General features: G+C 53.0%; 1 protein-coding gene across 1 annotated transcript in view; it reads left to right on the plus strand.

Moving 5' to 3' along the window:
- SLC39A11 (solute carrier family 39 member 11) overlaps positions 1-26586 on the plus strand; it is a 75405-nt gene extending 48819 nt beyond the window's left edge. Inside the window, exons 7-10 of the mRNA XM_061376917.1 lie at positions 9290-9359; positions 23362-23460; positions 24509-24667; positions 24969-26586. Coding sequence (XP_061232901.1) covers positions 9290-9359; positions 23362-23460; positions 24509-24667; positions 24969-25047 — 407 coding nt within the window. The 3' untranslated portion in view covers positions 25048-26586. The remainder of the gene's footprint in view (positions 1-9289; positions 9360-23361; positions 23461-24508; positions 24668-24968) is intronic.
- The last annotated feature ends 319 nt before the right edge of the window (positions 26587-26905 follow it).

Here is a 26905-nt window from a genome sequence, read left to right on the forward strand (position 1 = left end):
GTTGTTTGCGATGGTGCCGTGCTGTGATGGCCCCGTGAAGCCGCAGAGGAGAAAGGTCAGCTCAGATGCAGCCCATGGAAGGCAGAGCTGGGGGCTCAGCAGGGGGTTTCACACAGTGGTGACTCATGTGGGATCTGGGGAAAGGTGGCTTTAACCTTTCATTAAACCTCCCATTAACTGTTGCCTTACCAGGGCGTATTGTGACATTTTCATCTATTAAGCACCTCAATGGATTGCAATCACTTGCTCAAAGTTGTTAAGCTCCCGTGCTTGAGGGGTGGAAAGTATGTGGAGGCAGCCGGGTGATGCTGCCAGGAGGAGGATGCAGGCAGCAGCCTCAGCCGCAGGTGATGCTCTCAGCCACCCAAGGAAAGAGGCCACCAGCAAAAGCCTCATCCTGTGAATGTAAAAAGTAAAGAGAAATCCTCCCATGGGCACAGCCGGGCTCTCCCGGGTCCCTGTGCATGCTGTGCATTGCCATTTCCCTGTCCTCTGTGCATCCAAGGGCTGGAAAGCAGGATGGGTACCTGGTGTGCAGAATGGCACTACACCTAGAACTGAGGTGTACATCAGTGGGAAGTGCCTTGGCTCTGGGCTGCTTGTGGCTCCATGGCCACCAGTTCAGCTCCTTTGGAGCTTCCCTTTGCTCCTCCTGGGCAGACAGATCTTTGGGGTGCTCTGTGTATGAATAACAGCCTGATGTCAGTGTAATTCCACATATGATGGGAAGTTTCCCTCTGCAGCCCATCACACTGGCACTGTTAAAGGAGGGGGGGAGCATGGGCAGGGGGGTGAGAGCTGCGGGGTCTGTGATACCCCACTGACAGCAGCTCGTATTTCAAAAACCAATATGTGCCCAGACACCTGCGAAGCCAGCGGGGAGCTGATAATGTTCATTTATCTCGGAGGCATCGTTTCGGGTTGGGGATCCGTTGTTTTGTACGTGGTAACAGCCGCAGAGGTGACAAAAGCCAATTAAAGACAGTATTTTCAGCAGCTGGAATGAAAGCCTGCTGAAATATGCATGTGGAGCCTGCTCATCCTTCTTATCCCCACCAGATCTCGCAGGTCTGTTGTGAGCAGTGGCTGGAGAAATCATCCTGTGCTGGAAATGAAGCATTAAATACTCGGGGTGGGTTTGGGTTGTGTGGGGTGGGGAAGAGCCTGTTTCCATCATGGGTTGGTCCCTGGTTTGTTAATTTGGGGTGGTTTTCTTCTTGCAGAGAAGGGTTCCTGTGATGGAGCAGCTTTGGGATGCTGAGCGGTGACTCTGATCCATTAAACCGGGTACCTGTGGTGTAAGCACCCTGTGCTGCCCCATCAGCTCCTGTTTGGCCGCTGCACCTTGATGGATTGCAATGATTTGTTCCACGCTGTTGTGCTGTGGAGGAAAGGGGAACAGGACGGGATGGAGATGGTCTGGCTCCTGCAGGTTAAGCCAGGAGGTGGCGTTAGGGGAATTGCCTTGTGCTGCCCAAATTCCACTCTCTTTAATGGACACAAACCCTCGAGCGAGGCTTCTCTGGGGCTGGTTTCTCCCTGTATCTGTTGCCGTGAGTTGCCCAGAGTCACCTTGTGACATACCCTAAAAGGTTTGCTCTGAGCAATGTGGGCTCTTTGGTGCCCTGGTTTGAATCCCAAGCAAACCCCTTGAGCTCTCTGGTGCAAGCACCCAGTTCTGGAGGCTGTTTTCAGACAAAGCTCCTATGAAATTCCTTGGACCTCTCCAGGATAAGGCATTTGGGGGCTTAAAATCCTCTTTTAATGGCATTTTAAGTGCATGGCATCGCCCATAGCAATACGGTTTGCCTTGCTTTGTGTCCATCCTGCTGTTAAGCATGGGTGAGCTGGGCATTTGGGCTGTTTGCTTTTGCAGGGGATGGCCACATGGACCCTGTCATCCTCTCTGTTTGTCATCAGCTCTTGCACAACCTTGATGGGACCCATCTGTGACTCCCTGCATGGCTCAGAGGCTGCGCTGCACCGTTGCTGCCCTATCTCTGGAAGTCAAAGTGGCGCAGTCGAGCTGTGTGGGCACGTTGGAGGCTTTGGAGAGGTTTCACTCTGTCAGCTTCATGTGTGCACATCACGGGCCTCAGCCAGTGCTGAGTCAGTGCTTTAGTGATTGATGCCTCTAATGGGTGGGTTCCCGAGGGGTTTACAGAGCTCTGCCTGGAGCAGGAGAGGGGATTGGAGCTGATGCGCGATGCTGAAGCAGGTCTGGGGTGGCTTCACTGTCATTCCCTACCCAAAAAGGCCATTTCTCGCTGTTATCCAGGTGCCTGGCTGTGCTGTGCTTCCCTGCTGCTGCCGTCTGCACAAACCTTGGTTGCATTTTGCCCAGCACACCTTTATTTCCCCCATAATGATGGGATTATCCAAGTTAGGCACCACAGGGCATCCCTCAGGACCGGCTGTGCTGGAGCAGGCAGCTCTGCATGATGTGTCCAGCCATGCTCACACCTTTGCTTGCTCCTTCTAGGATGTTACAGTGTAGGCAAGCACCAAAACGGGTTCATTTCTCCCATTCCTTATTCCACAGCAGCATTTTGGAGGGTTGGGATCAATGGGGCTTCACAGCTCTGCCTGTTCCCTGCCTGCATCTGCAAGTAGTGGTGAGAATAATGATTGCCCACCCAGGACTGCTTTGTCAGAGCAGATCAATCCAGCTGCTGCCTTGGGTTCTGTTCTCTCTGTCCTGTCACTGTCTGTTGGCAGGGTCAGGATGTGAGCGCTGTGGATCCACAGGGAGAAGGGACCCGGCCACTTCCCCATCCCAACACACGCTCCTCAAACAAAAGCTCTTGTTCATGGGGAACTAAGGGAGGAGAGGGGATGAGTGAATAATTCATACCACAAATAATAAGACATGCTGCTATACAATGGAAATTAATAATTTAGATTCTCTCTTTGTGTTCTGCTGAGAGGATTTTGGGTTAGGGTAATGATGAGGAGGCCTCTGGCCTCCTTAGCTGCTGCTTCTGCATCAAACAAGTGGAAATCCTGCTTGGCCAGTGGGGCTTTGTCACCGCTCCTCTTGCCTATGGGCTCTCTGGACAGCTTGTACACATGGTGAAGGGCTCACATGAGGTCAAGCACTGCCAATGCTTAGTGATAATTCATCACAGCCTAATGCTCAAGGGACCCCTGCTTTGCTCACAGCACAATCACTGCTGCTCCCTGGATCCCCTTCCCATGCCCCTTTAGAGGAGAAGGATGACTCCCCGTTGGTGAGACCCCTCTGCAGTGCTGTGTCCAGCTCTGGGGCAGCAGCACAAGCCTGCATCCCACCTGGGTGAGCTGAAGGCAAGCTCCAGCGAGCAGCAGTCTGGTACCATCCGCTGTGGCATGCTTTGGTTCCATGAGGTCAGGTAGCATCTGTGATGGGGGCCATCAGTGGGGAACCAGGAGGTCCATGGGCAGAGTTTCTAGCATGGGAATGGAAAACCTTACACATGGTGATGGGTCTGGAAAAGGCAGCTTTGTTCTTACTGCTTTGAGGGAGCTGGGGACGTGGGGTTTTGGGGCATCACCGTGCTCTTGCACTAATGCTTTCTGCTGGAAGTCTTGGGAAGCAGGGACGGTGCTGCTGGCATTCAGAGGAGCTTCCTGAGCTGAAGCAGGAGGTAAATGGTGTCCTGGCACTGCTGCACTGCACAGGGAGGTGGAAATCTCGCCAAGCAGCTTCTTATGGGGAAGTTGTGCCAGGATCTGGAAGAGCTTTTCCCTTGGAAGAGCTGTGGTTATGGATGTGGAAGCGAAACACGATGTGGAGAATGGTAGGTCAAGAGTAAAAGCACTCACGCTGCCATGCCAGGACCTCTGGTCTTGTGCCAGGGATGCCTGGGAGCCTCTATGAGGGGGGGAAGCTGCTTCCCAGCACCAGAGCCAGTGGGATGTACTGCTGTGTGTGTGTGTGGGTGATGGCCAAGCAGGGCTGCCTCTGGAGCCACAGTGGGGTTTGTGTTTCCACTGCTTTAAGGCTTGTTTTAGTTAAAATAGCAAAAAAACCCAAAAACCCTTTCTAAAATGACTTTAATCTCCAGAAACCTGGAAATTGCTGAAATCTGATAATCTCTGCTCTTCCTGGTGCAGTAATGGCAAAATGATGTTACCTGGAGGGAGCTGGGTTCAGTCCTGGGGGAAAACGAGTTTGAATAGCGGCGACAGGGACATGCTTAAGCTCTCCTAGAAATACAAACCTCATTATAGCAAGATTAATTTCCCACCAGGAGCTTAACAGTTCTTCAAAGAGCAGGATGAATAATTGATGACACGTTGGCATCCCTGGTACCTTCCTAAAGGAAGCGTGTTCATGTGCTGACCCAGGAGAATGAGCTTCAGAACTCTTCGCTGGAGGAGGTCATGTCACTCCTGGCTCTGTGGATGCTGCTGCCAGGCTTGATGTGCTGGTGAGGGACGCGGGGTCCCAGCCTTGCTGCTGAACGTGGGTCAGGGGGTGTTAAACACTGAGGTACATCCAGCTTTTGGCATTACAGAGGAGGACTTTAGGGTTGATGAGCCTGGCAGTGTTTGCTTTGGTTAACCAGGGGATGCTTTTGCCACGCGCCCCGTGAGCATGGCTCTGGTCCATGTCCATGTTGGCACCCGTTGTCCTGTGTTGTGTCAGGGATGCGTTAGCTCATGCATAGGGAGTTCTCAGCAGCTGCACGTGAGACAGGACTCTCTCCTTTGCTCACAAAGGCATTTACTGCTGTTCAATCTGTGATTCTGTTTGTCTCAAAGCCCCGCAGGCACAAACCTCTGCTGAGCTGCGCTCCCCTCGCCTGCCCCACAGATCCCATGTCCTGGCAGGCAGAGCTGTGGGATTTCTGCTCTAGGGAGAAGCTATTTACAAACCTGCTTTCCCCTGCTCTTTGCCCTCCCTCCAAGGCCATGATTTTGCCTCTGCTCAGCCTGTGGGGTTTCTGTGTTACTCTTGTCTCATTGTCCCGGTGGGTTCTCCTCCTGCCTGGCTGGGCTGCATCCCCAGAGCAGGTTCCTGCAGGGGTATTTGTAGGCAAAGACCCCCATGGGTGAGCTGTGCTGCTGCATCCTCGCGGAGAGCAGGAAGCATGGGATAAACTAAAGGGTAATGAACAGAGCTGTGCCTGGTGCTGCTCCACAGGAGCAGGGTCAGCTCTGCCTGTGGCATCCTGGTGCCACATTTGTGTGTGAGATGAGACTCGGAGGGCATTACTGCCTGGAAAACAGTCCCTTTGTCCCAGACAAAGCACAGGCTGTGGGATGCTGCAACGGCAGTGCTTTATCCCTGAAATCCTGCCTGTGTGCTGGCAAACTGATATGGGAGAAAAGAGGGGTTTGTTCACTGGATTCCTGTGTAGGGTCTTATTCAAGGCCAGGTTGGACACAGGGGCTTGGAGTGGAAGGGGTCCCTGCCCATGGCAGAGATTGGAGCTGGAGGAGCTTTAAGCTCCCTTCCAACACAAACCAGGCTGGGGTTCTATAGTATTGTTCTCTCTCCACTGCCTATGTTCTTGCTTTTTGTGCTGTATAACAGTAACTTCTTAACTGGGGTTAATTTGCTTGCTGATGCTTCCAATTTACTGCTTTGGCTCTCTGGGCAGTTTCAAGGGCTTTCCTTTTCAGTTGCTGTTGTGACCGTGCCTCCTGAGGATCCCGAGTGGCTTCCCGTGGGGCCTGGGAAGCTCATTCCATGCTCGGAAATGGAGCTGGCAATGGCAGGATCTTGAGGAGCCCCACAAACCCACACCCTGGGGTTTCCTGGCTGCTGGTCGAGATGCAGGGCTGGGATCCCTGCCTGGCTGCTTATGCTGCCCGCAATGGGGTTTAAAATCACAGCTTGCTTCATTTGCTTTCACTGCTTTAGATCAGGTCTGTGTTTCAGATGTAGTACATAAGGGCACATATGGATATCACGCTTTTGCCCTCGCCACCACGATCAGCAGGCAGCATAACCTATCCCTAGCTATTGGGTATTAACAGGAGTCTCTGTAGTGATGCTCCAGCATAGTTATTGCTTTTCAGTTGGAGGTTTTGAAGCTTTTTCTTTCTCTTCCTCAGAAAACAAAAAGAGGAAACACATCTTTGCAATGAGCACTGCTGACTGAGCTGATCCTTAAGTTAGCATAGGCTTAGTCTGATCCCTGGGTAATGCCTTATCAGGATAAAATGTCTTGAATGGTAAAGCCAAGGAAGCCCAAGAGAGGCAGAATCCCTCTGTTTAGGCTAAATAGACTCATTTCCTTGGCAGTGGCTGAGGTTGGTCATATTCTTCCTTTGTTCTGCAGCTCTGCACAAGGATGCTGAATGAGCACCGCAGCCTGGTGCTGTCACCATGCGGGCCCTCCAGCTAAGCAGGGTGCCAGGGCCTCTGGCTCTTCCCACTCCATCACTGCTTGCAGGAGGGGCTGACAACTGAAATCCTGGGAAAACCCCTGTCTGACATGGAGGTTTTCCTATGGGCCATGCACGGCTTCTTCCCACCCTCTGTCCCATCCCAAGCTGTGGGGCTTTTGCCTTGCCCTCCGCAGAGGGGTGGCCCAGGGTAGATCCTTCAGTTGATGAGGGTGGCCCAGGGTAGATCCTTCAGTTGATGAGGGCTGCCCAGGGCTGTGCTCCTCTGCTCACAGCGATGCTGAGACCCAGAAATCACACTGGGCTCTCTAATTCAAGCTGCTGCCTGAGCCTTGAGCAGGTAAGATCTGCTCTCCCGTTCCCATTGTCAGTGACCTGGTGTCTTAGTCATCCGTTTGCAGAGCCTTCAGCGCAGCGTATCCGTAAGTGGTTGACATAGAAACATTAACCTTTCTCTTTCTGTGTCTTTTCCTACCTGAAGAAGCCACTCAAGCTATTTATAATTTGAGGGTGATGTGCACAATACATGGGAGGGGAGCTGCAGTGAGCTTTGTGTTCCATGTAAAGCTTTGTGTATCTGCTTCCTTACCTGCAAAGCAGAGTCAGTTGGAGGTGTGATGTCTTTGCAAGAGGCTGAACCTGTGTTGCTGAAGCAGTGAGGTGGTTCTGTGATCTTGGTGGGCTTGTCTGAAAGAAATACTTGAAACACTTGGCCTGAGAGCATCACACGGTATCTGATATATAGAGTTAGAGGCTTCCTGAGCATTGGTAGTGACCATGGGGTGTGCTGGGATGGTCCCTGCTTTCTGGACCACGTGTGACACCAGATACTTGGTGGTGGGTTCCCATCGGATGCTCTGGGGTTAGCAGCCCATTGGCCATGTTTGTTCATCCTGCCCCAGCTCTTGTGTCCTCTGGTGGGATGAGGGGACCTGGACAAGCCAAGTATCACCTTCCCTCTGCACTGGGGAGCATCTCCACCGTGCTGCTGCTTCTCCCTCTCCAAACAAGCAGTTCTCTCCACACCATCTGTTGATTTTCATTTCCCATGGTTTGTTTCCATGTATCTGTGACTTGCACTCTCATTAACTGTGCTGCTGAGTTTCTTATTCCATGAGGCTTGTTCTGCAGCAGGGAAGTCGTTGCGGTTTCTCCCCTCTGTCAAAGCTGTTTTTGTGATTCACACAAACAAGCGCTTTTGTCCTTTGAGTGTTGCTTCCATTGAATCACAGACTGAACTGCAAGGACACCTTCCACTCCAAGCCCCATCCAGCCTGCCTTCCCTGGGCAAGCTCTTCCCTATGAAGGTGCTGGCACAGGGTGCCCAGAGAAGCTGTGGCTGCCCCATCCCTGGCAGTGCTCAAGGCCAGGTTCCCCCAAATCTGGTATTTTAGGGATAATTGGGAGTCTCCTTACCCCAGAACCCTGCACTCGGGCATTGCTGCTGTTTCCCTGTCTCCATCCCGTGCCTTGGCACAAGCTGTGGATCCAGGCTCTGAGGAGCTGCCGAGTGTTTCAGTTCTCCACGCTCCGCCTGGACTCGAGGATGCAAATGCTGTGATTAGCAGAGTTAGTGCTGCTTTTTATGGTGTGTTTCCAAGGCAACGGGAAATGCAGACGACCAGAACCACACACATGGTCCTCTTCTTCGCAGACCTCATCCTCCAGGGCGCAGGTGAACCCCCTCAGTGGCACCTCCAACCTGCTGGGATGCTCATCCCAATAGTCCCCACTGTCCCCTCCCTTGCTGCCAGCAGCTGGAGTGGGTAATTGCCTCCTTTGCAGGCTGTAAAACTCAGGCAGCTCCACAAACAGGTTTGGCTTTTGTTCTTTAAATGTTCTTTCCTTGCTTGCTGATCCCCCCCTGAGGCTGCCAAAACAAAACTGGGGATTTTGAAGAGCGGAAAACCAAGCAGCAGTGGTTTGATGCCTGCTAAAAATGAGGTATTTCTGATTCCCAGGAGGGTTGAGGGAGCTGTGCCCATGGTGGGAAGGGAGCTTTGAGAGAGGGACAGAGGGAGTGGGAAGGATGAAGCACGATGGAGGAGGCAGTGGGGGGATCGTGGGTCTCCCGCACCCGCTGCCCTCCTGCGAATGCTCCTTGGCTGGTTTCTTTGGGATTAGGGATGAGCTGGAATCTGAAACCATCCACACAGTGGGAGTTTCCTCATGGAGGTTGGGTTGCCTTCCCCCCTGGAGACTGTTTGCTGTAGTGCTGGGATTTGGGCACGGGGAGGTGGCATTGCTGGGAGCCTGGTCCTGGCTTAGCAGTGCTTCTGAGGACACCATGGGAGAAGTTGGTGTTTGGTTCCTCTGCAGTTCCAGCTGCGGTACCAGTCCCGTCTGCGCCTTGCAGAGACACCGCTATACAGGGATATTTGATGACCTTGAACATTATTTAACAGACTTGGGTGGTTTGCACTGCACTGCTCCTTGTTAAAACAGCCTTTCAGCTGGTGAGGGTTGTCACCTTGTCCCCTCCAGTGCACTCAGAGCCACAAACTGGTTTGTGTTGGAAGGGACCTTAAAGCTCCTCCAGCTCCAACCCCTTCCACTGGAGCAGCTTGCTCCAAGCCCCTGTGTCCAACCTGGCCTTGAGCACTGCCAGGGATGGGGCAGCCACAGCTTCTCTGGGCACCCTGTGCCAGCGCCTCAGCACCCTCACAGGGAAGAGCTTCTGCCTAAGAGCTCAGCTCAATCCACCCAATACAGAAATCTCCCTGCATTGACTTCCTAAGAAGCTCCTGGTTGGGTTCACAGAGGGGAAGCTCCCTGGGCAGGCTCTGCTTTAAGCTCAGGTTAAATGCACTTAGGTTATGGCAATGACCAGACCTCGAGCCCTGTGTTCCTGCTCGCACCGCTCTGTGCTCCGTTGATGCGCAGGAGGGGAGGGGTGATCTCAGGGCTGTGGTAGGGTTTGACCTCAATGATTTCTTCCTTCCTGTTTCAGAGGGTCTGGCGGTGGGAGTTGGATTTGGGGCTATTGGAAAATCCACATCTGCGACCTTCCAAAGTGCCAGGTAAGATCCTGCTCCCCGGCATCCCTGCTCCCCAGCATCCCCGGCATCCCTGCATCCCTGCATCCCCAGCATCCCTGCATCCCTGCATCCCCAGCATCCCGGCATCCCTGCTTCCAGCATCTCTGCTCCCCGGCATCCCTGCTCCCCAGCATCCCTGGCATCCCTGCTCCCCAGCATCCCTGCTCCCCAGCATCCCAGCATCCCTGCATCCCTGGCATCCCTGCTCCCCAGCATCCCTGCTCCCCAGCATCCCTGCTCCCCAGCATCCCTGCTCCCCAGCATCCCTGCTCCCCAGCATCCCTGCTCCCCAGCATACCCGGCATCCCGGCATCCCTGCATCCCCGGCATCCCTGCTCTCCTGCATCCCTGCTCCCCAGCATCCCTGCCTAGCCAGCATTGTCCCCATGCTACAAGCAAACCCTTTTGTGCTTCTCTCAGGACTGCCGGGAGCACACGGGGGTAGTTGAGCTCCTCCAAACTGCCTGGGGTTGGAGTTTGGGCTTTGGGTGCGTTTTCACCCCATCTGGGAGCAAACCCCGGGTGTACGGGGTCAGTGGCTGCCCCGGCAGAGCTGGGACTGGGCATGGCTAAAGAAAAGGGGGAAAGGAGGAATCTGGTGGGAAGTGGGAGCTGGAGGAGCTGCTGGCACCTCTTGGTGGCTGGTTCACAAATAGCATCTCCTGGCCAGGCCCCTCCGTGCTCTGTTACCAGACTCTTTCCTTCCTCTGACACCCCAGGCTCGTAGCACACCGTGTTCTCTTCACCCTTCCTTTACCAGCCCCACGCTGGGGTCTGTGTGGCCGGGGACATGCAGTGTGTTTGATCAGTGAACAACCTGCCCAGCCCTTATGGTTCATGGATGGAAACGCTGTTTTATCTTGGCTGCCTTGTTCCTGCCAGAGGATCTGTGGGTCCCTGGGCTGGTTTTGGAGCCCTCCAGGCTCTCCTGGCCAGGCAGAAGCCATGCTTACGGGAACCCTGCAAGGACACAAGCAAAGCCTTCTCTGTTTGATGCCCTGTTACATCCCTGGCTGATGGGGGACCCAACCTGACAGCACCGGGTGCGCTGCCCCAGGCACTTTGATTGCAGCAGGTACCATCCAGCTCTATGGGGAGGCCAGCGGGATGCACCAGCTCCAGACACCGAGTTTCTCTAACCTTTTAGAACGAAAGGCTCTTCATAAAGTCTGCAGAGGCTCTGGGGATGCTTGAACAAAAGGAGTTGTTTCCATCAGCTGCTCGGTCGAAGCTAAAAAGCCAGAAGCAGCTGGTTCTTTCTCTGTATTTACAACAGCATTAATCAAGTTAGATGAAAGGTGGAGTCTGCACCATGAACATACCAATGCAAATGTAGTCAGCTGCAAAAGGAGACAAAATAACTTGGTTGCCATCAATCTGGCTGTCACTGTCAGCTGCGGGCAGCCCCTGAATCACTCAGCGTAGCTGCTTTGCCATGAAGCCATTTGGGAAGCGTCCAAGAGTAAAATATTAGGCGGCTGATTCGTGTTACGGAGGCTTAAAAACCAGTGGGATTATACTTGCTGGGCGCCAGTGTGAGGAATAGAACCACTTCTGACACAGCTGAAGGGGAAATCACTCCTTAGCCAGCCTCTCTGGGGCCACGACAGTCGTGATCCCCCCTTGTGCCCATTACTTTGACACAGGGTTGTAATGAAGGAGCTGTGTGACTCGGTTCACCTCCTCCATCCTGCTGCTGGGTGTGAGTAACCGCGTTAGCACCGAGCGTTCCTTCCACCCTTGGATCGTGCAGAAGCAATGGTGAACGCTGTGGTGTGTGTGGAGCCCGAGCAGGATGCCACGGGATGGTTGCAGTGGCTGGGAGATGTTCCAGGCTCAGCTGGGATGTGCCATGCTCATCAGAGGACCTGACCGCTGCCCTGTGGCTTGCCCAGGGAACCGCTGCCTGATTGCATTGCTCCCAGAGGGGTGAAATCTCGGCAGGAACCTGAATCCATTCCAGCCCTGGTGAGACGGGACCATGCTGTGTCCTGAAGGGCTGTTTGCATCGGGTTATAGAAGCAGAGAATCCCAGCCTGGTTTGGGTTGGAAGGGAGCTTAAAGCTCATCCACCTCCAACCCCTTCCACTGGAGCAGCTTGCTCCAAGCCCCTGTGTCCAACCTGGCCTTGAGCACTGCCAGGGATGGGGCAGCCACAGCTTCTCTGGGCACCCTGTGCCTCAGCACCCTCACAGGGAAATCCCTCTTCCTAATGTCAAATCCAAATCTCTCCTCTTTCATGGAAGTGCTTTGGGGTTTGGTTAAAAACCAAACCCAGGATGATGAGGAAGCAGCGTGGGATCCTCACCTTTTAAACACCCGGTGCTTTGCATGTGCTGACATTGTCTCTGCCATCCCCTCACTCTCTGGCCTTTGGGAAGATCCTGCCCCTTACCTCTGGCTTGCAGGATCCATCCCTCTGGGCTCCTCCATCCATTCATCCCCTCGGATGCTCTCGGTGCTGCCTGCCAGGCTCCTGCCCATACTCGTCCGTGTTTCTTTGCTGCCACCGGGTGTGCAGGCTCCGTTCCTGCGATCTGGCTCCTCTGTTCTCCCCGCCACCGATGCCAGCGCTCACCCTGGGGCTCAGCCCCTCGCCTTGTGAGTGGGTTCATGTATGGGTTTGCAGTGTGGGGGATGCCCACTTCATCTGGCTGATGAGGGGATGCGAGTGAAGCGTGGTCCTGTGCCCAAGCACGTTATGATCTCAGCTCTTGGCTTTTGTGTGCAGGTGGTGTCCGTGTTCCTTTGGCTGGGTGGAACACTCAAGCCTTTGTTGGGAAGGTGGTGTGGGGTTTACAGTGGTTTAGATGGGGTTTAATGTGACCTAATGTCTGCTTTTGGGGTGTTTCCCACGAGGGCTGAGCCCCTGCTCATCCTCAGGCAGAAGCATCTTTCCTTGCTCCCCGGAGCATCCCTGCCTGCTGCAAACCCCATTCATCTGCTTGGTTCCTTGCGAGGATAAAAGCATTGGAAAGCCCCGCAGGCTGGAAATAGTGGCTCAGGACGATGCTGTTGTGGTGACAGGAGTGAGGCCCAGGGTGAGCGTGTGCCCGGGGTGCAGGAGCAACGCCTGTGCAGAGGAGCAGTGCTGGTGCAGTGAGCCCAGCGAGGGGAAGGCTCCCTCCAGATGTGAGCAGGGAGGCAGGAGCCGCTCCTGGCTGCCTTCCAGGCAGGAAGGTAACGAGAAGGGCAGCCATGCCTTTAAAAAGCTGTTTGGCTTCCCCCTCTTTGCCCGCTGTAACGCGGGGGGAGGAAACCCTCTCCCCCCTCTCCACCTTGTGTGGCTGATTTAACAGGAACCAGATGGGCTGCTGAGACCAGGACAGGCTGAACGTGTGCTGCTCTGGGCGTGCAGGCTGGGCTGGCCAATGCTGCTGCGCTTTGTGCATGGCCTCCCCAGGGCTGGGTGTAGGAATGGATGCCCTTTCCTCTCCCCTCTCCAGCTCCTCTGCTCTCCCCATCCATCCCATGGCCCTTTGCAGTTCCCTCCAGGCTTCCTCCCTGCCATGGGGCACAGCATTTCAACAGTGGTTGTGTTTCCAGGTCCTGGGTAAGCAGAGAGGTTTCAGTTTGACAGATGGAGCATTTAATTTCTAAATGGAATTCTAAATGTATAATGGCAGGAAAGAAATATCTGCAGGTTTGGGGCTGGAGAGAGAACAAAGCACAGAGGGACTCGTTCTGCACTCTTCCTCCCCAGAAGTGTATTGTGCATTGTTATTCTCAAACCCATCCCAGTTAGAGGGGTAGAAAACCCACGTTCCTGCTGCTGGCCAGGGAAGTGGAGGTGTCCGGGATGATCTGGACTTGCAGCCTGACACTTACAAAGCAAGAGTCATCCTCAGCCAGGTCCTCATCCCCATCCTCTTCATTCCCAGTTGCTGCTCCTCTCCTGTCTGACACTAGGTGGTAACATCCATGTTCCTATCAGCCTGTTCTCGGTGGATATGGGGCTGGTGCATGGTCTTGCACCGCTGTAGGACAAACCCTGGAGCCGATGGGACTCCCAAATGTGGCTTTTTCCCTGGCAAAGTGGCTGGCAAAGGGCTGCTGATTCCAATGGGAGAGCATGTTTAGTGAGTATCGAGTTAAATGCCATAAAGTACTTTGAGCAGATTACATACATAGATATCTATATATATGTATATATGGGTTGTCCAGAGAGGTTGTGAAAGCTCCATCCCTGGCGGTGTTCAAGGCCAGGTCGGACAGAGCCTTGGGAGACATGGTTTAGTGTGAGGTGTCGCTGTCCATGGCAGGGGGTTGGAACTGGATGATCTTAAGGTCCTTTCCAACACGAACTATTCTATGATTCTATGAATATATATATAATCATAGAATGTGTGGTCTGGGCACCGGGTTCTCATAGGATACCATGGATGCAAATAATTTAGAGAGGTTAAAAATGATGTAGGTGAATTAGGATGAAGCTGAGCTCATGTAGGAGTGAGAGCCTGCAGGGTGGCAGTTGCTGCCTCTGGTTTAAAGCAGGGGCATTTGGGGAGGCCGATTCATGTTCTTGGGGTTCATGTGGGTCCCCTTCAGCAGTCCCTTCTGCAAGGTGCAGGTCAGGCCTTGTCCAGGGTCTGATCCCTGGTCACCATGGATGTAAGGAAGGGGAAGAGTGTATGGTTTTGTGGGTACGGTGTCTGACTGAGGCTTGCTCTTCCCCATCACCGACTCTGGACTGATGGACCACTGCATCTCCTACCACATCCCACCTGCCTGGTTATCTCCTGAATGAAAGCTCCTATTTAGGGCAGCTGGGGAGTGGGTTGTGCGTGTGGAAACGATGTAAACAGCTATATTTTACCCCCCCCCCCCTTCCCGCCCCAATGATGATGGTGATGTTTCCTCCACTGCAGCACAATGCTTCCCATTCATCGGCCCTGTTGCTGGGAATGCTGGCCTTGTTTTGATCTGTTGTGCCCACAGATTGTTTCCTGTCCAGCTTTGGTAAAACAGACAGAAAAGAGGCTTCGAGTTGACAGGCAGACTTTGACTATGGCTTGGAAAATATTATTCCATGGGACAGCCTGTGCCTCCCACGCTGTGTCTCTCAGGCTGGGAAAGAGAAAATAGGCTTGATTAATGTAGGGAGATTGAAACCAGGCAAAAACTTTATACTGTGTTCCCTCCGAATGAATGGAGATCATTGTGGTGTGAGAGACAGCAGAAGACACGCTGGGTGTTTCTCTCGTCCGCAATCTCTGCCTCTCGCTTATGAATGGACCCACAGTGGAGCTGAGGAAGATCAAACCGTGGGGTTCAATCCCGAGTTCTTTATCAGATCAAGGCTGTGCACAGAAACACCTCATGGAACAAGCGCTTTGGGATGGGAGGCAAGGTGGGGCTGCCCGGGGATTTCCATGCTTCCCAGGGGAACGCTGCTACTGGCCGGGGTGCGGAACAAAGCCCAGTGTGCCGCTGGCTCCACTACCGCACAGTTGGAAGGTGCTTATTAAGCACCTTTTAATTAGCTCTCCTGAAGGTAGGTGTATATTAATAAGTGAGCCCTGATGAGTGGGGTGGGTTTCTGGAGGGCTTTTCATTTGTGAATGGTGGGGCTCTTCTTGGCTGTCAGGAAAAGGAAGTTGGGAAGCAAGGAGAGCTTGGATCGCTTCCCCTATGGAGATGTTTGCAGGGCTGTGCAGTATCAGGCAGCGAATCCCCCTCCCGAGGCCTTTCCAGCATCTCTGTCACCTTGGATGGAGTTCCCTGGTTCCTGTTTGAAGCCTCAGCTGATGCTGCAGGTCTGGTTTGTTGTGCTTGGTTTGTGGCATAGGTGAGAGCTCACCCAGCAGACATGGTGCAAGGCTGAAGCGACAATGGCCGTGTCCTGTGGGGTGGTGTAACCTCCCTTCCTTATCCTTGATAAACAAACCTACATCACCGACAGGCAGAAGCCAGACTGACCATGGTGTCTCTGCTTCCCCCTGCTCCAACAAAACTCATTACTGCTCCAGTAACAACCTCAGCATGACACCAAACACAGCAGCGGGTGCATCCTCACCCAGAGCAGCTCCCAATGGCTCCATCATCCTGCATGGCCGTGTCTGCAGGATGGGCAAAGCAAAGCGTGGTGAGGAAGCTGCGTGGCCTGCAGTGTGTTTATTGAGCTGCCTTCAAAGCTGCCACGTTGTCCTCACTAGGAAAACATTTGTGCTCCTGCAGTGCCTGGATAGTCTGTTGTCCCGCAGCCAGACCTGCTTCCCATCCTGGTGCGGTGCTGGGGAGTTAGTTCGGGGTTTTATGGTGCTTTGCTGCTTGGTACCTGATGCAGGAAGATGCAGGCAGAGAGCAGAGGCCTTTTTTGCCAGGAGCAGAGCACAGTTTTCCTGGTCCTTAAGAACTGTGGTAGCTTGGTTTGGTCACAGCAATCTGGGTTGCTGAGACTGGGTTCAGTGGGGGAGACTTCCCTGGCATAAATCAGGTCTCTGGATCCCAGCAAGGACCCTTGTTTGCCTGTAGCGCCGTGGGTCCTCTGGGTGATGGATGGGTGGTGGGATGCTTGTGTCCCACCATTGAGCAGATGCGGGGAGAGCTGTGCCAAGCCCCTTGGCAAAGGGAACCTGTTTCAGATCAGGCAAGGTTCCAGCCGTAGTTCTTGGCAGCAAACCACGTCTTGAATTGGTTTACCTTGGCCTCGTGATGCTGGTCCTGCCTCCTGCCAGGCTGGGGAGGTCGGGGTGGTCTGTTCCCTCCATCCCTCTGCTCTGGTGAGCGGAAAATGCTTTTTGGAGGATGCTTTGCTTGCTCTTTTGAGTCTCACAAATGGGTGCTTGGCTGGTTGGGGTTGGTTTTCCATTGCAGGGCTGTGTTTCTGGGGGCAGCGGCTCTTTCCGAGGCTGTCAGAGGTCACTTTTGGCTGGTGATGCTGCTGGAGCACGGCGGTGCTGGCAGTTTGGTGGCAACACTTCATAACCTGTCCATCCCTTGTCCAAAATGGATGGGTTGAAAGCCCAGGTCAGCCTGGCCTCTGCTGCACCCCAGCTCCAGGGGATGGATGGGTGCTGCAGCCTGGGATTGTTGCCCCAGGCTGGAGGAGGAGAAGACCTCCCATGTCAGCAGGGAGGTCTCCAAAGCCTGGCTGGGAGCCGGGCTGCTGGCTGTGAATCCCTCACTGGCTGTTTGCAGTGATTTACATCACTGTATAAACAGCTTCCCCTCCTCTTCTCTCCCACTTCTTCCTTATCCCTTGCTCAAGTGTCTGGACCGGGGAGGGTTTTGGGTTGATTTATAACACTTATGAGAGAGAGCCGGCCTCCCAAACAGCATCTGGCTCTGTGGAAAGTCTGCGTAGTGGTTGCTTCCTTCTCTCTTTACGGTGGGCACTGCCTCTGCTGATACAACCTGAAGGACAGGGAATGCCAAGAGCAGCTCCCACATGGAGCCCTTTGGCTTCTCACCTGCCTGAGTGGTGTGCGTTGGCCAACTGGATGGTTTCTGGCTAAGCTATGGCTGGGTGCCGCAGTGGTCCAGCACCCTGTGGTGGCCCTATGTTGGCAAGCTTTGTTCTACAAAATGCACCCGTTCAGTTCCTGTTCACCTTAAAATAAGAGAAAGAGGGCAAAGAAAAAACAGAGCAGAGACAGAAAAAGCCATTATCCCTGTTTATCTTATCAAGATAGTGCCAAACAAAGCTCACTTTGAACACCAGCTTGGTCTTTGTGGCCCTGGTGGCCTGTTCCTCTCTTTAGCAGGTTTAAAAATAAACCCTCCGAGGAGGGGAAGCAATTTGAATGAAGACATTGTTAGTGTACACGGAGCAATAATAGGGCCTTTTATAGCTACAGCTGTTAGTAAATTGTTTAGTTCCAGGTTTTCAGGCTGCATAAAGGAGCCGCTCCGGTGCTTTCACGCTCTCCCCCAGCGTGTTTGAACGGCGATGCTGCAGGAGAGGGAAGAGGAGAAACTGTTTTGGGGCTTTTAATTTTGCTCTTGGCTAATGATCCCCATCAGGACACAAGCGTGGATAGGAGGGGATTGTTTGTGAGCCCTTCGATGGGCGCAAGTGGGGTGCTGAGCTCCATCAGGATGTCACTGCAGGGAGCTGGGGGAGGATGGGTGAAATACAGACATATATTTGTCTATAGCTATAGCTGGGCTTTGATTCCCTTCAAGTCCTTTTCACCCCCTAGCAGGGAGGAAGAATGGTGTCTTTATTAACTACACTCATCCTTCCTCCATTAAAAGCTCAAGGCTTTTGTTTCCTGTAAGTAATGGGGTTGTGTGCGCTGAAGGACAAGGCAGAAAAGTCCCTAAGAAATACCCCCCTAATCCATTCCCCTGCCCCAGCATGTTATTTGCACTGAGATTTCCATGGCATGTAAAATAGTCTATGTGAAATGTGAGGTTCATAGGGAAAAGGAGAGGGTTTTGTGAGGCTATAAACATTAATTGGCAGGTATTATTGGGAATTCTTATAGGTGGGCCATAATCCCAGCCCTGCTTTTAGACCACCCACTTTCTGTTGTGTTTATATTAAAATATCTATATATTTTAATAACCTTTATGAGGTTCTGTATCTCCCTCCAGCTCTACCTGAGATCAATGCAGCCACATCGTTAAACCCCGCTTTGTTTAAGGGTGTGCTATAGGAATATGTACAGGTTTAAATGGTCTGCAGCCTGATGGGGTTTAAAATGGAGTTAATGAGGTCTCACATGAGGGTTGTCTTGAGGTGTTTGAAAATAGGTGCTTCTGATTTGGAGGGTTTTAACCAAAACCTGCTGGTGATGGTTGGAGTTGGATGGTATCTGTGGGTGATGGTTGGACAGGGCTTGGAGCAAGCTGCTCTAGTGGAAGGTGTCCCTGCCCATGGCAGGGGGTTGGAACTCAATGAGCTTTGAGGTCTCTTCCAACCCAAACCAGTTTGTAGCTCTATGAGTCTATGATCCTGCTTTATATTAGGTGCTATGGGACAAGGGCAGTTCCTCCTGGATTGCATCTCCTGCACAGGGGGTTTTGCTGGCAGCTGGGTCACATCTCCTTGTTTTGCAGATACCAACCTGAGCTGGGGAAGGCTCGGCTGGTGCTGGCCAGATCCTGTGCTCACAGGTCCCATTGGCACTCTTACTGTGGGAGCAGGAGCCAGCACCAAGCGGTTCCTGCTGCACCGTGGGGTCGAAGCACGGAGAAGGGGAGAAGAGAGCAGGAACGTGTGGAGCTCATGAAACGTGTCTTTGTGCTTCCCTGATCGGGGGCGATGTGAACTTTTACCCTGTGCGTGAGGCTGACTCATAAATCAAACCCTTACATAAATAACCAAGGAGATAAGAATAAAGGTTTTAAACTCCCAGAGGAATAAATAGTCCCTGGATGATGGGACCCTCCAGGCGATCGGGGGCTGGATACGTGCCTGCCCTCATGGAACAACCACCAGTGCTTCCCATCATGTATTGGTGTTGAGGGGTTGAACTTGCTCTTGCAGCAGCCACTGGCATCAGGGCATGGCTCAAGGGGGTGTCCGAGCTCATGTCCTTTTGGCTGAGCCCCCCTGCTTTGCTGGGATGGGGAGGAGATATCCCAGCCCTATGGGACATCCAAGCTTGGTACTCAGTGTGGCAAACCTTACTGGCACCATGGCTCTTGTGGGGTGTTCTGCAGCACCTCCTCTATGGATCTGTGTTGGGAATGCTGGAGAATTCCTTGCTCCTCCGCTGAAGTTCACGTCCCGGTCGCTGCAGTCGGAGGGGAGAGCAGGTTTTATGACTTTGAACTTGGTTTGTGTGCCTTTGGGATAAATGAAGGGTAAAAATTCCTGAGCTTGTAAGTGTTCCCTGTGTGCGGATGCAGAGCGGTGTGTGCTTGAGGCTGGCGGGGGGCCAGGCCAGCAGATGTGACACAGAGCAGGCAGCAGAGCGCTTAGAGCCCACTGACTGAGTGGGAAGAGGGAGAGGAGAGGTTGGAAGAGGTATGGAAGTGGCTACTGAGGAGCAGAGCTGAAGGGTGGACGCTTACATTAGGATGTGACTAGCACATGTGGCTTGAGCAGGGACCCAACAGGAGCTTCCCCACTCCTAGGAGCTGGCTGGGGCACACGCTGCATCCCCTGACTGATGGGGACACACATTGTTCCATGTGCTTCTATGTCCCCATGGGCAATGGGGCTGGTGGCTGCACCCCAGAGCAAGAGGCATAGTGAGTTTATATCCATTTCTTTTCCCTGATTGGATTTGAGTGGTTGAGATGAAAGATACTGCGTTATCCAAGGGCAAATCTGCTTGAGTAGCATCCTCCACCTGCTTTTGCAGGAGCAATCTGCTCTAGTGGAAGGTATCCTTGCCTATGGCAGGGGGTTGGAACTGAATGAGCTTTAAGGCCTCTTCCAACTCAAACCATGGTTTAGGCTTTAAAATACCAAACACCTAAAGCATCGACTCGCTAGGAGCCAGGGATGGACGAGGCTGCTGCTCGGGGCGAGAGCGTGGTCCATTGGCATCAGTGCCGGTGGAGGGGATGCTGCCACCCCTCTTGTCCCTGCATCTCCCATCGCGTGAGAGCCTCGGGAGTCTCCGGGGCTTAGGAGCAGTGCTGAACAGGTCGGGCAGGTACGGGGAAAGGCTGCGGGCCCCGTGCTCGCTGCTTCCCACCTGCGAGCCCTGATCAAACACCTCGGCGGGCGCCCGAGTGGGAGCCGTGATGTAATCTCGGGAACCCCAAACAATCGGCCCTTTCATGGCGAGGCGATAACAATCAAAACAGTATGTAAGGGCCTGCCATGCAAGAATACACATGCACATTATACACTGGAGGGAATTGAAAGCCGTCGTGAAAAGGGGCTTGTTAAGAATATGTAGCCTGCTTTCATAATCAGTTTGTAAAAGAATAGGCCCTTGAAAACAAGGGTTTAGGCTTATAGAAGGCTTTCTGTGCCTTGACCTTGCAAATATGCAGAGATGCCAACTTGGGTTTGAAAGTGAACTTGGAGTCTCGCAGCGTGGTGCCGTAGCGGTTGGCAGGAGAGCCGGGGGTTGGAGGTCCGGCCCCACTGTGTTCCTGGGAGACGGAGGAGTTTGTCCTTGGGGTTCCAGCAGGATGGCAGGGTTTTACCTGCTCCTCTTTAGAACTGCAGCACTGGGCTCTGCTGCAGAAGGGGATCAGTCAGTGCGAGGGCAGCCCCATCCCAGCATCGCTGGTGCGCTGCAGAGCATGCGTGAAGGTGGTGTGTGTGCTTGTGGCCTTTCTGTTCCCAGGTGATGGAGGATATAGCTGTTATCACTGCTGGTTTACAGATGGGGAAGGTTATGTGTCTAATGCGTGTTGGCTGCTTGTTCCTTGCTGCTTCCAAGGACACTTGAGTCCTTATGCCCAAATGGAGGAGATGCCCAATGACATTCCTGTGTTGGCCAGGGTGGCAGAGCTGCTCAAGTGACACGTGCATCCCCAGGTAAAGTCTGGCATGGTTTTTCCTGGACTGCCCTTTCTTTAGCCCAGTCCATGTTTGTAGGTTGGGGATGAGCCATAGGGTACCATTCTTGCCTGCAAAATGTCTTGTAGCTCGGTGGCCCAACAGACAGCATGGGATCTGCATCTAACGCCTCCCTATCAGTTATTCCCCACCTTCCCCCTTTAGAGACCCTGATGCCTCTAAACTCATCCTGAGGGCTGTCCCTCTGGCTCCCTCCCTGTCGTCACCTCCTTGGTATCCCGTATCTCGCCGTGGTCACCCGGAGGTTCGGCTCCCCTGGGCCGGGCTGTTCCAGCCTGTCTCTGTGCATCTGTTTTACAATGTGTTTCTTTGCAGTCGGGGGAAGCCTTCCAAGAATCCCCACCTATTTCCGTCATAAGGCCGCCTTTGTTTCCCTCGTACACAATGCAGCTTTGATTCAGTCGCTTTCTCACCAGCCGCGTTGCTGTCGGCTCCACACGGGAGCTGCGGACAAGGTGTGAGGTGAAGGGGGAGAGGAAGGGCCCTTGGGATGGTTTTATTCCACGCTTGGGGCATCACAGGTAAATTTCCCCTGCCATCAGCGCCTGGATGTCTCCCGAGATGCTGCTCTAGGCAGTAGAAGTGGAGGTACCCTTCGTGCAGTGAACCGAGGCAAAGCAAATAGGAAGGCTTATGTGTTCCTGGCCTGCGTGTTGTCATGGAGTTATCCTCATCCTGATGGGATTAGTGTCCTGGGAAAGGCTCAAAAGGCCCCGAAGTCCAAGAAATGTTCATGCAGAGCTGCAGTGGGAGGAAGGGTTGAGTGGTCCTAGGGATGGGGGAGCATGGTCTGGGTGAGCGGAGGACCTTTGTGGGGACATGGAGGGGACTGGAGGCCAGGAGATGACATGGGGACCTTCTCAGTATGATGCTGAGCCTGGAAGGGCCTTTCCGCCCATGGGTATCCCAAGGTAGGAGTGGGAAAAATGGGATGTGCTGCATGGGGCAGGCACTGGGTCTCTAGTGGCTCTTGCTTCTTGCCATGATGCATTTGTGTGCTTGTGCCTGACTCCAGTACCCACCCAGCATGATGCCAACACCTTTTTCTTGGGGAAACAGGTTAAAATCCTGACGTGGAGGGGGCACACATCGCTGCCTCCCTGCTGAGAGCTGGGGCAAGTGGGTGACCTGGCCCCATGGGTCCTGCTTGATGCTGAGCATCCCCATTAGGCACTCTTGTTCCCCTTCCTCCTGTCCCTTGGGGCTTGCTGCAGGGCAAGGGGTCAGAGTGGGATTCCCTCCTCCTGGTGGGACCGGGGCAAGGAGGGGCTCCCACCCTCCCCGTACAGACCCTCCATTCACACCTCCCTCTCCCACCCCATTAATTTGTTGTGGTCGGGGCCAGTAATAGCTGCTTTGTGCGGCGGCGAGGGAAGGAGGAACAGAGCCCCGCGCGCAGACAGCGGCTCCAGTGTTTTCTCAAAGGGATGGTTTTCCCCCTCCGTCCTCTCTCCCGCTTTGCCTTGAATAATGTTTTTGATTGTAATGGCCTGTCCTGGTTAGGGAAAGCCGCAGCCTCTCCCCCTTCCCCTCCCCTCCTCTGTAAACCCTGGTAGAAGTTTAAACAACCCAAGAGAGGCTTTTCTCACCAGCCTTATTTTACTAATAGGAAACAAGTGTTTGAAGCAGCAAAGGCGGCTTTCAGCTGCTGGCAAAGGAGTAACTGACCTTGCAGAGAGGTGCTGGGGTCCCAGTCGGAGCTGTGGGCTGGGGCAAGTCATAGCCCAGCACTTCACTGCTGCAGCTTTGACACCCCCAGTGTCCCACACACACCAGCATAGGATGGGAGAAATGCTTCAACTATGGAACAGGTTCTCATTCGCTCTCATGATGCTGATCAGCCTCGGGAGCACATGGCGTAAAAACTGACCCTATTTGGTTGGTGATTGAGACAGTTTTGTTCCTTTGGTGAAGGAGAAAATTCCATATCCCAATTTCCTGGTTTTCAACAAGAATCCAAAACTCCAACTGAGCTGGAAGGGACCTGGAGCAGAGGGGAAGGAGACCTTAGAGCAGTCTTCCAATAGCTAAAGGGGTCTATAGGAATTCTGGAGAGGTGCTTTTGACAAGGGCTTGTGAGGACACGAGAAGGGGGAATGGCTTTAACCTGACTCAGGCTCCCCATGGCTGTAAGGCTATGGCTAAGGATGGTGCTGGTGAGAGCAGGGCAGGTGATGGGAGAGGGACCTGAAAAGCCCCAAACCTACAAGCCTGGGGCTGCTCCACACACCCGGGTCCAGGGATGCTGCTGCTCCCGGGAAGCCTCAGGCTGGAAATGCCTTATGGATTCTCCCAGAACAAGTCTCTTCTCCATCTGGTCTCTGTTGCTCCCAGGGCTGAAGCTGATTAAGCACTGTGGAGCTGTTTGAAGATGAAGTTTGCTGTGTTCATGTTAAATATTAGCATGGCTACCCCAGGGCTAGGTGTGCTTCCATTCAAAACCAGATCTCTAATAATGTCTTTTTTTAATCCAGCTCCCTGCAGTTTACCCCAGGCTGTGCTTTTCACCTGATGTGTCTGTGTATTTGTGCTTTTGTGTGTGGGTAGGAACTTAGCCATCGGGATTGGGATTCAGAACTTCCCGGAGGGCCTGGCTGTCAGCCTGCCTTTGCGTGGTGCTGGATTTTCCACATGGAAAGCATTCTGGTAAGCTGAGCTCCTCTTCACCCATCAAGAGCCCTTCACCAGCAGCTCCTGATGAGCCTATAGATTTCCTTCCGTATCCATCTGCATTGCTCCATCATTAAAGTGCCCTTGGGATGGGTTTGCTCCAGACCTGCCAGGTCCCCCTTTGGCATCACAAGAGCTGCTGCTGGGAATGCTGCTGGTTTCCAGCTTTGAGGGGCATGGCGAGTGCTACCCTGCTCCCTGTGCAGTGCCTAAGCTCAGCTCTGAGCCCCCAGCTCCTGGGGGGTGCATTGGTGGTCACCCCATCCCGCTTCATCTGCCCATAGGGTTCCTGTGGTGAGCTCCCAGATCCTGCACTAAAGAGTTTTTTGGGGTTTCTTTATGATTTTGTTTCATTTTTCCCTCACTTCACTCTGGGCTGGATTTCAAGCCCGCTCTTTGGCTTCCCTTTTCCCAAGGTGGAAAAGCCAAGGGCATGAACCCTGCGAGCGCTCAGCCCGTGCACGTGTGCTCGGCCGGGTGATGGATGAGGAGGGCTTGGAAACGGCTCCCACCAAAGCTTTGTTTTCTTTTCCTTCCACCCACCTCCAGTGCAGCCGGTGCTGGGGCTTGCACCGGGATTGCTGCTGCTGGGAAGGGAGTTCCTGTGGTCCGGATTGTTAAAACACTCCTAGGGGGAAAGAAAACTGAGGGGGAAGAGCACAGTTTCATCCTGGTTGAGGCTGTGGGTAGATGGCCCGTTTGGGATGGAGTGATGCTGGTTGGAAGTGTTTCCTCTCTGACCCATCTCTGCCTGTCAGCTGGATCCCCAGATCCCTCAGAGCTTTTCAATGGAAGGAATTGGATTATACCTTAATTCCCTTCCTGGAAAAATCAGATAGAGTAGGTCAAATCACCTTCATTGCCCGTTTAAAACAGTCCATGTGGCTTGGCATGGCATGGCTGGGTGGTGACCTCCTCCTGGACATGGTAGCATTAGGGAAGACCATGTGGATAGGGAGCTGCAGAGCCCATGGAGGGCTGTGCCCTCTTGTCCCTGGTGCTTTTTAGTCTCTGTGTTTTGCAGGTACGGGCAGCTGAGCGGGATGGTGGAGCCCTTGGCTGGCATCTTCGGTGCCTTCGCCGTGGTGGTGGCAGAGCCTCTCCTCCCCTACGCCTTGGGCTTTGCTGCTGGAGCAATGGTCTATGTGGTAATGGATGATATCATCCCCGAGGCACAGACCAGGTGAGACCCCCCCTTGGTGACTGGGACTAAAACCCCATGGCAGGGGTTGGAACTGGATGAGCTTTAAGGTCCCTTCCAACCCAAACCATTCCATGATTATCCCTGGCAGTGTTCAAGGCCAGGTTGGATAAAGCCTTGGGTGAGATAGTTCAGTATGAGGTGTCCCCCCCCCCCCATGGCAGGGGGGTTGGAACTGGATGATCTTAAGGTCCTTTCCAACCCGAACTATTCTATGATTCCCTCATCTGAAAAGTCACTCCCAGCTCCTAGGAGCTCACACCTTCCCCTTTTCTCTCTTCAGTGGCAATGGGAAGCTGGCATCCTGGACCTCAATACTGGGATTTGTGGTGATGATGTCCCTGGATGTTGGGCTTGGATAGGGCAGCGCTCCAATCCCCAGGAGAAGACTTCAGAGCCATTTGTGCAGCGGCGTTTGGAACTGGACACACGATTCCCTCTGGACTTCTTTTGTACATAGTTTTTTGGATCTGGTTTGGTGTTGATTTCCTATAATTTTATATCTCTTCCTCCCCTCCAATGTCATGTCAACGGTTTTCAAAGCACAAATACGGCTGGTTCCTCGCAGGTCCTGGTTTCCTTTCGCCACCAGATGTTCTATCCTCTTGGGAAGGTTGTTGGATGATGTGTTGGCTGGGCTGCAGGTCACCCTGTCCTTCCCTTCCACACTGGGCTGGTTGCTCTGAGTCACATTGCTCTGGGTTTCGATCATCTGTGTTCTGTAGAAGAGAAGAGATTCACTGTCGTGTGTTTAAGCTGGTCTGTGGGGCAGAACAAGGCATTTGAGTGGAGCAAATTCCTTAGAATCCCTTTAATTTGAGAGGCAGGTTTAGGGCACATAAAGCACTCTGTGGGGTTGAGGTCTCCTGTATCCTGCAGGTGCTTGGGAATGTTTTGGGGTATTTTTTTTGATGGATGCAAATAGTCCAGGCAAATCAATCAGAATTTTCTTGGGATGTCTCTGAAAGGGAAATGTTATTTTTGCTTGAATTTATCTCCTATATGGGGCATTGATCCAATGAATGATGTCTCTGGGAAAAAAAAACAAATGGGAAAGGGGAATTGTGTTTTCTAGCATGTACTCTTTGAAAGGCAAGGTGTGGTCATCCGTGTTGTTGTCAATGTGCTGCCTGACCAGTGCACAGCAGGGTACGTTTCTACATGGGCCTATGACTGTGTCTGGCCTTATCAAGCGATCGCTGGTTTGTGGTCCTTGGTTCCAGTGGTCCATAACTTCCCAAACGCCAGTGCAGCATTTTCCTGGTGTGTTGCTCCACAGAAGAGCTTGGAGCGAATGAGGAGTGTGCTGGGAGCTCTCGTCTTCCTGAGCAACACCAGAATGAAATAGTTAATCAGGGGGAATTAATGATCCTACCTGAAGAGCCAGAAACACGCACTGTGTCCAGTGCCTCTTCACCCTCTGCCTTCCAAGCATCTTCTGTTGAATGGTCATTCCCAGGCAGGATCAGTCCCATCCAGGCTCAGTGCCTGGAGCACGCTTGAGTGAGGAGCATGAGTTAGAAGGATGCTGGAACCCAAACCTCCCTCTTTGCAAAGGATGCTTCTGTCTCCAGTCAAAGCGGGTTCATTCAACCCTGAAGCAGGAATAACTGGATCACCTGGCTGCTGCCGCATCTCAGTGCCCCCACAGCCATGGGGCTGTTTGGGGGGGATCAGAGATCACCCTTTGGTCCTGCTAGAGAAGCTGCTGGAAGGGCAGCCAAAGGGAACAGGCTTGAATAAACTAAGCTTGAGCCATGCATCTTTGGTTCTCCTTCTTGTTTTGGGTTGGATTTCATTTGTACTTCATCTGTGTGTCACTCTGGATGATACAAAACTACTGTTTGCCAACGGATTTGACCTTTTAACTGTGATTGGTTTCAATAAATGGGAAATTCAGAGTTTGCACTGATTTATTTTAAGGCCATAAACCCCTGCCTTTGCTTCTCCTCCCTCTGCTCTGCTACATTTAATTTCTCCAGCTTAATTCCTGCCTTGTCAAAGCTCCTGCCTCTCAACCAGGAAAGCAGCATCTTCGTACAGCTTTTAGCCTTCTGTTTTCAGCCAAAAGCCTTCACCTGAGACTTAGAAACCTCAGGGGTGTCCATGGCTCAGAATGGCTCACAGACTGTTGGTGCAATTTTCTCATTGGGTTTTTGGCATGTGGTAGTAAGTTGGTACCAAAACCCCCCCATTATACATTTAAAGGCAGCCTTCTAA

This window comes from Neopsephotus bourkii, unplaced genomic scaffold (assembly GCF_033783945.1).
Source record: "Neopsephotus bourkii isolate Nb327-2 ecotype Australia unplaced genomic scaffold, CSIRO-AGI_Nbou_v1 NB_1749, whole genome shotgun sequence".
Lineage (NCBI taxonomy): Eukaryota > Metazoa > Chordata > Aves > Psittaciformes > Psittacidae > Neopsephotus > Neopsephotus bourkii.